The 11,524-nt window shown below is 46.0% G+C and overlaps 1 protein-coding gene across 1 annotated transcript in view; it reads right to left on the bottom strand.

The window, feature by feature from the left end:
• Window positions 1-3,788: 3,788 nt before the first annotated feature.
• Window positions 3,789-11,524, bottom strand: part of TEX9 (testis expressed 9) — a 573,374-nt gene continuing 565,638 nt past the window's right edge. Inside the window, exon 12 of the mRNA XM_078684880.1 lies at window positions 3,789-3,999. Within this exon, the coding sequence (XP_078541006.1) occupies window positions 3,922-3,999 (78 nt within the window). The 3' untranslated portion in view covers window positions 3,789-3,921. The remainder of the gene's footprint in view (window positions 4,000-11,524) is intronic.

Here is an 11,524-nt window from a genome sequence, read left to right as displayed (position 1 = left end):
AGTAAAAATGTCAAATAAGTTGAGTGAAATTTAGGGGAAACAGGTAAAAGTCTTTTAGCTTTAGCTTAACAAGTTTGGATACATTTTACAATCCATCTTGCAACTCCACTTTTTGAAAAAGCATATTCAGTGTGAGGAGGTGAAAAAGCAATGAATAATTGCTTAGCTTTTCAAAAATGTTGGTTATGTTGGTATAATACATTTATGCTCTTTTGACATCCAAAGTATGTAGAGCTCTTTCCACCACAGGATCAGGTTGTGGGAAGACGACGAGTAACCATTGATTGATTAATGTAAAAAGGTGAAACTACTTTAGGAAGGAACTGTGGGTTTGCTCTGGGCACTACTTTATCTCAATAGAGTTGGAAGAATGGCTCACTTATGCATCTGAGTGAAGTGATAGCTATTAAAAAGGCGACTTTTCAAGATAAATATCAGATTGGGCAAGAATGTAGCAGCTCAAATGGAAGCCCTATGAGCCTTGTTAGTACAATGTTTAGATACTATACTGGTGCAGGTGGACGTCTAGGGGGAATGATTCTTTTAAGTTCCTCCATAAATGGTTTAATGACAGGTATTTTGAACAAAGTTAAAGGTTTTCTATTTTGTAGGCAGGCTGCAAAGGCAGCAAGGTGTAAGTGTATTTAAGTATAGGCTATACCGGAGGTTTGAAGATGCAACAAAAATAATTGTTTGTATTTGTGCATGTATTGGGATAACAGTTTTATGCGACAGTATACATCAATTCATTTCCATTTGGCAGCATAGCACATTCTAGTTGTAGGCCTACGAGCCTGTTTAAGAATATCCATGCATTGCTGTAGTAGGTTTAAGTATCCAAATTCCATGGCCTTAGGAGCCATACTGCAAGGTTAATTTACTTGGGATGTCTTATTTTGCCATGGTTCTGTGTGAGAAGGTCCGTGTTGAGGGGAAGCTTTTCGTGTGGTAGTTGACAAGCCCATGTTGGAGCTATGAGAACTAGGGTGATGGAGGTCTGTCTGAGCTTTCTCGACCTCAAACGGAAGTAGTGAGAGAGGTGGATCAGTGTAAGCAAATATCCCTGACCAGTTCATCCATAGAGCATTGCCCTTTGATAGGGGGTGTAGGAAGCTGGACGCGAAGTTTGGGCATTTTGCGTTTTCTGGGATTGCAAACATGTCTATTTGTGCAAACCCAATTTTTGAAAGTATGGTAGGAGAACTTTAAGATGAAGTTCCTATTTGTGGACTTGTTGCTGTGTCCTGCGGAGAAGGTCTGCAACTTGATTGCTTGTCCCTGGTACATGTTCTGCCAGGAGATAAATGTTGTTATGGATTGCTAAGCGCCATGTGTTTTGGGCTAGGCGCAACAGAGAGTGAGTCCCCCCTGTTTTTGTAGATAGTATATTGTCGTCACATCATCCGCTATAGGGTCTTTGTGTAAGGGCACTTGATGAAATGCTGCAGCTCTAGCTATTAGGTCTTGACAGGCAGAAGTGTCTTCTGGTGGTGATGGCTGTGAGGGATAAAGGTCCAGGTCTGTAACCCCCTTTAGCTCTATACCAAAAGCATCCAAAACATCTTCAGGAAGTGTGTATTTTGGTATAATATCATCCTCATGCATGACGGGTGAGTGAGGGGACATGTTGCCTGCTAGTGGCAATATCCTTTTTCTTCTTTTTGAGAGGTTGTTTAGGAATGGCTATAGCCTCTTTGAAAGTCAGCTGCCTTTTAGAGGATTGAGGCTTTGCTGGCTGAAGAATTATCCTTTGAATTCCAGGTTGAATTTGCAAATTTCTGCCTCGGATCAAACCGTTCCTGCATAACATCGAGGATTGGTTTGGGTGGAGTTTTCGGTCCAAAGGTGTAACATTTCGGAGCCAAAGAATGTTTTGGTTTTGAGGCCGGTGTGCTGCAGCCAAAGCACGGTGGCCATTGTCTTTCAGACTTCGAGGACTTGGAGGCCCCTGATGTAGGCTGTATGTTGGGTGCCATACCGGAGGGCGGGGTTCGGAGTCTGTATGTCGGTACACACCATGGCTTTTTATGCAGTGGTGGACCGTGAGCAGATTTTACGGACGCAGACGATTTCTTAGGCTTTGGATCCGGGGCGGTTGTACTGGCTGAATCTTGCTCGATGTCAGAGCTGGAATCGGAGATGTGAATGGATAAGGATTCCTCTTGGCTGCCGATGCTTCCCCTTCCTCATGTCGACCATAGTTGTCTGGTGAGCAGTCTGCTTGTCTGCGCTGCATTTCTTGGTGATGGCCGCTTTGGTCCCATAGGGTCTTTTTGGATCGGCACTACTCGTAGGCCTCACAGGTGTTGTCTTGATCGGGAGAGAGGCATAGGTTGCAGACAGAATGTTGGCCTGGGTGAGGATATTTAGAGTGGCACTTTGGACAGAAACGGATTGGAGTGCGTTTGATTAGCAGCACATTGCCTAATAAAATCTGTTGAAGTAGAATAGGCCCAGCCGAACTCTTTGGTCGTGGAGGCGAGTCGAAGAACCCGATGCAGAAATGGTTATTTGCTCGGAGCACAAGAGTAATTACGTGATCGAGCCAAAATCGTCGATTCGGTGGCTCTGCTGGCGAACCCAAGGGAGCTTAAAAGAAACTCACACCGGACCACAAGAGATTACATCCGAACCCATTGTCGAAAAAAAACAATCTAGCAATGGAGGTGATGCCCATGCGCAGTATCACTAACAGGAGGAGTAGCACACCCTCATGACTCGAACAAACATCTTAGAGCAAAAACTATTTTTAATCATCCGAGCCCAACACTAGATGTCGGACTTATGAAAAGCATGGGTATCTACAGCACACATGCCTCGAACATTTTATGTTCATAGGTAGTGTGGCAATGAAACCAAAGAATACAGAAGTTTGAATAATCTAAATAGTTCTTGTGAAAACAAGTTTGTTGAAATGGAGTATTACATTGTTGAAAGCTTTCAGTAGAACTTTTGCTTAAATGTTGATTGTAGGCCAGGTGAGTATTTATTTGTGATAGTTTACCTTCATAAACCAAAAATGTTTTAATAATAAAATCAGCTAAAGCAGGGCGAGAATTTTGCATTCTTTCATGTGAACAAGTATTTTTGCACAACACTTTTGACACAACTTGAACTTTGAACATTTGCTATGTTAATTGATTTTTTACTCCTCTATGCTGCCAGAATAGCACGTACAGAAGTAGGATACAGTATAAACTGTAATGTTTGCCATTTAAAATTGATTTCGATGATTCTTAATATACTGAATGTTAGAATGTTAAAATTTGTCTCATTTTTCCAGTAATGTATATGTTATAATGACTAAGGGTTTATGAGCCAGTGCAAGGCTGAGTTTTGTGGAGATGCTGGCTGAAGATAATATGAACTCTTCTTAAAAAGCCTACTTCCGTTGTACACTTGATGAGGAACTGAGGTACTACAATAAGTAACCAAACCACAAAATTCGTTTTCTGTCAAATTTGCTTCTTAACGGCTAGGGCAGCAGGTTGGATCTGTGAAATGCACTACTATGTAGCTGACAGAAGACAATCCGAGAAACAAACACATGTTGATTTGGGTCTGTCGTAATTAGTAATTTAGGTTATATTCTCTGTATGGCAGAAAAGAAGTAGAAAGTGTCCATAGTTACAAATAGATATGGATCAGAACATCTTGCTCATTTATGTCCTCATACATCATGTTTTCAATAGAGTATTACCAATTAGAAATTAGTTTCACAAGTCGTTATTTCTAACCTTAGAAAGCAAATTCAATAAATTACAAGCAAAGTAAGAGAGGTGACTAAATACTGTGTACATAAAATGTATTTATGAATTAGCCAAGGGACTATCTCAAAAAGAATTAACAAGCGGGCTAGACAAAGATAGTATGAAAAAGGGATGATAATTTAAAGCACAGGATGCCTTGTTTCATTGCGTTTTAAGAATTTCCCCATTCCAGAGCCTTCATAAATTCTTCTTCAGTGAAAGAAAGCAACTTGGCAGCTTCTATGTGCATCTGCAAAGAAAAAAAAAAAAGAAACAACTTCGGTTACAGATGAGGTCATCAATTTTCACTTGGACGTACTACAAATAGGTGGGCAATCTACTGACACTAGTGAAGTTCTTTAGTCTCTAAAGGAAAAGGCTTGGAGGCATTAGAGGTTGCTTGGTAAAAATAAAATGCAGTCACTCCATAAACCACTGGCACCCGGGTATGATACTAGAATATCAAATGTTAAATCCTGTGCTACGAATTATATCGTATAGGCAAGATAAGTATTTATAAGTAAAACAAAGGTTAAAATAACATAAGTGAAATGGCAGTTTAAACTAAAAAAAAACCACAAACAAACATGGAAATTCACCACTTATAGTTATTTCATGTAACTATAATTTGTGCCACCATCATGCAATGTGTGTCATCAATGATCTCATTTCAGATAGCATAAGTGATGTCATAGAAATTCATGAGTTATGTGAGGTCATAGGTAGTGCATGGCAAGGATGCAAGTAACAGTTACTTGAAATAAATACAACTAGTGCATTATAGACTTTGTTTTTAGTTTAAAATGATATGTTTAAAAACACATTTTCACATAACTATAACTCACTTTAACCTTTGTTTTGTTTCCAGAGAATTTCTATGATTTTTTTAAAGAAAAGTAATATTTTATTGCCATACGTAACTATGCAACCACATCCACACATGGCCTTGCTGTTCACGACGTGCACTAGCTGCAGGCCCAATGGCCCATACGCGGCCAACACACTAGAGACACTCACGCACCCCTCTTTTTGTTTAAATGGTTTTCTGATCCATCAGGACCATTGCGGGAGCGAGCACGGCCCATGGGCTCTCCTAGGACTCTTGCAAGAGCAGGACGGGGGGGGGGTCTACTGAAAGTCCAATAGGATCGCAACTACCCAATTTGTTTTTAGGTCTTGCGCTGCATAGGGGGACCTTTAGGTGTCGTTCTGCTCTTTTTGGAAGCACATACTCGTGCCTGTGGTGGCGTCCACCTTCCGGAAGCGAGCAGGAGCGTGCCACAAGCATGAGTATGTGCTTCCAAAAAGATCAGACTGCGCGCGCACGCAGGCAGAACTCCCAGGCTCTCTCTCTCCACGCACGCACCACTGCCGGGCTCTCTCTCTCCTCTCGCTTTCTCTCTCTGTCTCTCCCGTTCTCTCTTTCTCTCTCTCTCCCCCTCTCTCGCGCTCTCTCTTCCTCACTCTTTCCCTTTCTCTTTTGTAGTGAGTGCTATGTAGATGATTGGTGTGATTATGCACACATACATGCACAGGACCTTTGTAAAGCATGCATTTTTAACTAACCGCAGTTCGTTTTCGAAATCTAGTCACCATTTTATTGGGTCCTGCTCTACTCCAACCACTTATGCCAGGCAACAGCTCACGATTTCCTCCAGTGTGTGTGGCTGCACATGCGGGACCCCACCCGTTTGTCACCACAGGTACAGATTCCGTACACACAGTACCTAATTTCTTTCTAAGCGATCATGACCTAAGCAGTTGGGTGGGTCTCCTGAGGCGTGCGACTCGCATTTGTCGTGCAGGCCATCATGTTTTTTTTCCTAACCAATCGCCGTACAGCCACCAAGCCCTTTCATTAGCACCGTTCAGAAACTCTTAACTTATTTAAGCCCATTCCTTCTTTTACTGATGTCGGCTAGAGTATACTCTAAAGGAGAGGAATCTCGATTCTTAAAATCCTTCGTCGGGAGGTAGCGCGTCGTTTTCCTTCTGACTTTTTTCCACGAACATGCCCCGCAATTATTAAACACACCCCTGTTCATTCGCACATACCTGGAAGCAGAAGAAAATCTAGCAATCGAAAAAATACCTGGCAGAGTGTTTGTTTCTTGGCTTTTTCTCAACTTGTTCCATCTAAAGAGATCACCTGTCGGGTTCTCGCTGTTTCCAATATTTTAGGGAGTTTAATGTGAGCACCGTTTATTGTTGGCTGCCTTTTTTTATATGTCTGCATGTGAAAATTAATCAGGATGTTACAAAATTATAGAACTTTGTCACAATCCAAAAAGATGTTATAATATACTCATTATCCTCCAAAGCCTTCCAAAGTGTTTCGTTATTAGTTACCACCTACGTTATGCTACGCACAAAAGGTGTATTGCCTGTTATTGTATACAGTATTATCTGGTTGATATGGGAATGCTCTGCGAGGCATGCTATATTCTGTGAGGTTTGAACAAGCCAACTTAGCTAACAAACATTGGCAAAACGAATAGCTCTATCTAAACACTTCTAAAGCCCCAAAGGCAAGACCTATTGGCTATGCCAATGCTTGTTAAAGTTGGCCCCATAGAGGGTCCCTCTGGACCCCCCCCCGTACCTCCTTCTCCTGACTTCCCCTTCTACCAATTATTTTTATTAATTTTAAATGGTGACTCCCAACGTTTCTCCGCCTGCTGCAGCCAGGCAATCAGTGTGCGAGCACCTGCAGAACTCGCAGAAGCTTCTCGCTCCAGTGGGAACGAGATGGCCGGCAGGAAGAGTGGCACTCTTGGCCAATCAGACTGCTCTATTATTTAAAGTTGCATTCTCGTGGGACTCCTGCGACAGTCCCGCCATCTAACCATCTATATATACATACATTTTCAGCCTTAATTTCTAAATAGCTTCTGAAAAGATTTAAATCAAATCACAAAATGCACATGTTGTGAGTAAAGATCCAGCTTTCTGCCAAACGTGGTGTAATTCCGTTCCACCATTTGGGCTGTAGTGCTGTTCAAAAATCCCTATGGATATTGCTTGGGGATGTTGCTTTCAGGGATCCCCCTCCCCCTTTTAAATGTATTTCGTTTTTTTCTGGCCACACTTAACAGATCACTCAAAAGCGTGGAGAAGTGTGGCTCAAATGGTTAGAGCGGCAGACCCTGATGCAGAGGTATGGCCCTGGACCAGGGTTCAATACCTGCCTTGGCGGGTCTTGGGCTCAATTTTCTCGGACCTGACAATTCTCGCCTCGGTGCGTATTCTAATCATGGGTCCCACTCTGCGACTCTGGGCAAGAGCTTGCTTAATCTCCACAACGGCCCCAAAAGCGCTGGGATGCCTGGTTTCACCCTGGGGGGTGCCCAGGAGTGGACACACACAGGGAAAACCAGGAAGGGTTCCTAAGCGGTATACGGACAGCGCCGGGACACTACCTCAGGGAAGTAGCTGTGCGCTCTATAAATACCGGTACATTTACATTTACAAGCTTTCAAGGCAGGAGCTGAGGTGGAGGAACTTTTTTTGGCAAGTTTTCTGACGATTTGTCAAACGGCAACAATGTTATTAGCAAACCAAAAAATGCTCTTCCCATAGGTCCTAACTATAACACACAGTGGCAACAGCCAATATATATCTATATATCCTTAAGGTACACAGATGAGGAGTTAAGAATAGTAAATCTATACTTACAAATATATAGTTACCCTTGATATTATTATGGTTGTAAATATTTTTGCTACCCTATTCATGTAACAGGACATTACTCGACTTCATTTTATGATAAGGAACCACATACAACACCCACTGTGCACATTCATAGGCTGAGGGCTGCAAGGTCTTGCCATAGGAGCAGTTTGGTGCAGTGCTTAGCTGCAGGCCTAACCCCACTGTTCATCAACAGGCTAAATGAACATGCAGTGGTGCTCAGTTTTTATCTTCCTGGAGTAATATATAGTGCAAACTTGACCGGAAGGCATCAGGTATCAGAGCGCTTTACTAGAGCACCAGTTGTGTTACACAAGAACACATACCTTTTTTTAGGTCTCGCCTATCCCATTCCGCAAGGAATGGATAGGACAAGACTATTGGGGCTAAACTAAGAGCTAAACTAATCTCTCAAAAATGCGGATTTCCAGAAGTGCATGTGTCCCGTGCACGCGCTTCTATCTGCCTGCCTGCCTGGCATCACCACATCAAAGGCAGCCATCTGTTGCTTTCCCAGCGTGGTGCCGCCAGCAGCTTCACTTCAAAGGGATCCGCTTCGCCCCCTATTGCATCAAAGGCTTTCATTTCGCGGCCGCGTTTATTTACTTTCATTTCGCCGCCGCGTTTTTTCTGCCCGTTTGTTTTTTGGACAGAACAAAATATTTTGTAGGTATGCGTGTGTATTTGAAGATACGTATATGACCATTTGTAACTGCGCTTTTATCTTTCTGCTTTTGAACGCACTGATGCTTACAGTTACATCACTGTTTTTCCGTCTGTTACTGGCATTTCTTGTTTGTGTTTACTCCTGAGTAGCGTCATTTAAACCTCAGCCAAGGCACAGTTGTGAAGATACGTATATGACCATTTGTAACTGCGCTTTTTTCTTTCTGCTTTTGAACGTACTGATGCTTACAGTTACATCACTGTTTTTCCGTCTGTTACTGGCATTTCTTGTTTGTGTTTACTCCTGAGTAGCGTCATAATAGCCCCCCTCCCCCCCATCTCCTCCCTGATCCATGAAGCAGCCCTGCCCCTCTCTTTTTTGGCCTCGCTGTGCTTTCACTTCCGCTCTTTTATTTTAGAGCTGCTGCTTGCACTTTTTACTTTTTTGCACCTAGGTCTTTAAGCGGGACGGGGTATCCATTTCTGTTCTCACCCTCAAGTGGATTTTTAGGTCTCGGCCTGAGCAGGAATGCACCCCTCAACAGCTGGCAAGGGTCCCATGCCAAGTGTGACACAAGAGCCACCTGGCTGGACCTTTAACATGCTTCCAGGTCACAGCTAAATTGCATCATGCCTCAGCTTGCATCGTAACTTTCCAGTTGCGCTATCTGTCCCCGTTTTCTTTGCTCCTTCCCGTTATCCGTGTTCACTTTACTCCGGCCCTCTCCCCTTGGTAGTTTGTGTTGCCTTTCCAGACCCCCACCTCCCGTTGTCCCCGTTCAATTTCTTCCTGCACCCTCCTGTTTGTGTTTTTACCCCTGTACCCCTCGCATTTTCTATGTTGTATTTACTCCCGCCCATCTGGTTGTCTGTGTTGTCTTTACTCCCTCTCTCCCCTCCCCTCTTCACTCTCCTCACTCTCCCCTCCCTCCTCACTCTCCCCTCCCCCTCTCTCCTCACTCTCCCCTCCCCCTCTCTCCTCACTCCCCCTCCCTCTCTCCAACCCCTCTATTCTCCCTCTCTCCTCGCTCTTCACTCTCTCCCCTCCATCTGCCCTCTCCTCCATCTGCCCTCTCCTCACTCTCCCCTCTCCTCACTCTCCAATCCCGCTCTACCCCCCCTCTCTTCCCTCTCTCCTCACTCCCATCTCTCTTCACTCCCCTCTCTTCTCACTCCCCCCTCACCCCTCCATCTCCCCTCAGTCTCTTCTCTCTGTCTTATGTCTCCCCTGCCACCATTTACTTTGGACCCTCACACCTCCTCACCCTCACACACCCTCACAAACTCACCAACCCTCACTCACCCTCCCCCTCACAACCCTCTCACCCCAACACACCCTCACTCACCCTCATACACCATCACCCCCATCACCCCACACCCCCCTCACCCTCACACACCCTCACTCACCCTTACACCCTCACCCACCCCCACACACCATCACAACCTCACACCCCTCACCCTCTCACCCTCACTCCATCACCCCCACACACCCTCACACACCACATCACTCAGGAACACCACCACATCACTCAGGGACACCACCACATCACTCAGGGACACCACCACATCACTCAGGGACCCACCACATCACTCAGGGACACACCACATCACTCAGGGACACACCACATCACTCAGGGGCATCACTCAGGGACACCACCACCACATCACTCAGGGACACCACCACATCACTCGGGGACACCACCACATCACTTGGGGACACCACCACATCACTCGGGGACACCACCACATCACTCGGGGACACCACTCAGGGACACCACCACATCACTCGGGGGCACCACTCAGGGACACCACTCAGGGACACCACCACATCACTCGGGAACACCACCACATCACTCGGGAACACCACCACATCACTCTGGGACACCACCACATCACTCGGGGACACCACCACATCACCCTCACCCCCTCACACACCACATCACTCAGGAACACCACCACATCACTCAGGAACACCACCACATCACTCAGGGACACACCACATCACTCAGGGACACACCACATCACTCAGGGACACACCACATCACTCAGGGACACACCACATCACTCAGGGACACACCACATCACTCAGGGACACACCACATCACTCAGGGGCATCACTCAGGGACACCACCACATCACTCAGGGACACCACCACATCACTCGGGGACACCACCACATCACTCGGGGGCACCACTCAGGGACACCACCACATCACTGAGGGACACCACCACATCACTCGGGGGCACCACTCAGGGACACCTCCACATCACTCGAGAACACCACCACATCACTCGGGAACACCACCACATCACTCGGGAGCACCACCACATCACTCGGGAGCACCACCACATCACTCGGGAGCACCACCACATCACTCGGGAGCACCACCACATCACTCGGGAACACCACCCCATCACTCGGGAACACCACCCCATCACTCGGGAACACCACCACATCACTCGGGAACACCACCACATCACTCGGGAACACCACCACATCACTCGGGAACACCACCCCATCACTCGGGAACACCACCCCATCACTCGGGAACACCACCCCATCACTCGGGAACACCACCACATCACTCGGGGACACCACCACATCACTCGGGGACACCACCACATCACTCGGGGACACCACCACATCACTCAGGGACACCACCACATCACTCAGGGACACCACCACATCACTCAGGGACACCACCACATCACTCAGGGACACCACCACATCACTCACGGGCACCACCACATCACTCACGGGCACCACCACATCACTCAGGGACACCACCACATCACCCAGGGACACCACCACATCACTCAGGGACACCACCACATCACTCTGGGACACCACCACATCACTCTGGGACACCACCACATCACTCTGGGACACCACCACATCACTCTGGGACACCACCACATCAGTCTGGGACACCACCACATCACTCTGGGACACCACCACATCACTCTGGGACACCACCACATCACTCTGGGACACCACCACATCACTCAGGGGCACCACCACATCACTCAGGGGCACCACCACATCACTCAGGGGCACCACCACATCACTCAGGGGCACCACAACATCACTCAGGGGCACCCCCACAACACTCTAATACACCACCACATCACTCAGCCCAACCACATCATCACTCAGCACCACAACAGCACTGTCCTTGCTTGCTACCAGCAAGCATTGCCATAGCCAATAGGACTCGCATTAGGAAAGTGTAAGCTATTGGCTTTGTGAATAACAATGCTATTAATTTATATATTTTCAAAGACAACACATATTAAAAAAAATTGTCATTTATAATACCAATAGCTCACACTTTCCTAATGGGAGACCTATTGCATTGCAAATGCTTGTTTTGGTTTGGCATGGGAAGATTATGTGATTTGCCCAGAATCACAGGATGT

This window comes from Lissotriton helveticus, chromosome 3_2 (genome assembly GCF_964261635.1).
Source record: "Lissotriton helveticus chromosome 3_2, aLisHel1.1, whole genome shotgun sequence".
NCBI classification, from domain to species: domain Eukaryota; kingdom Metazoa; phylum Chordata; class Amphibia; order Caudata; family Salamandridae; genus Lissotriton; species Lissotriton helveticus.
This window is presented reverse-complemented; position numbering and strand designations above follow the sequence as displayed.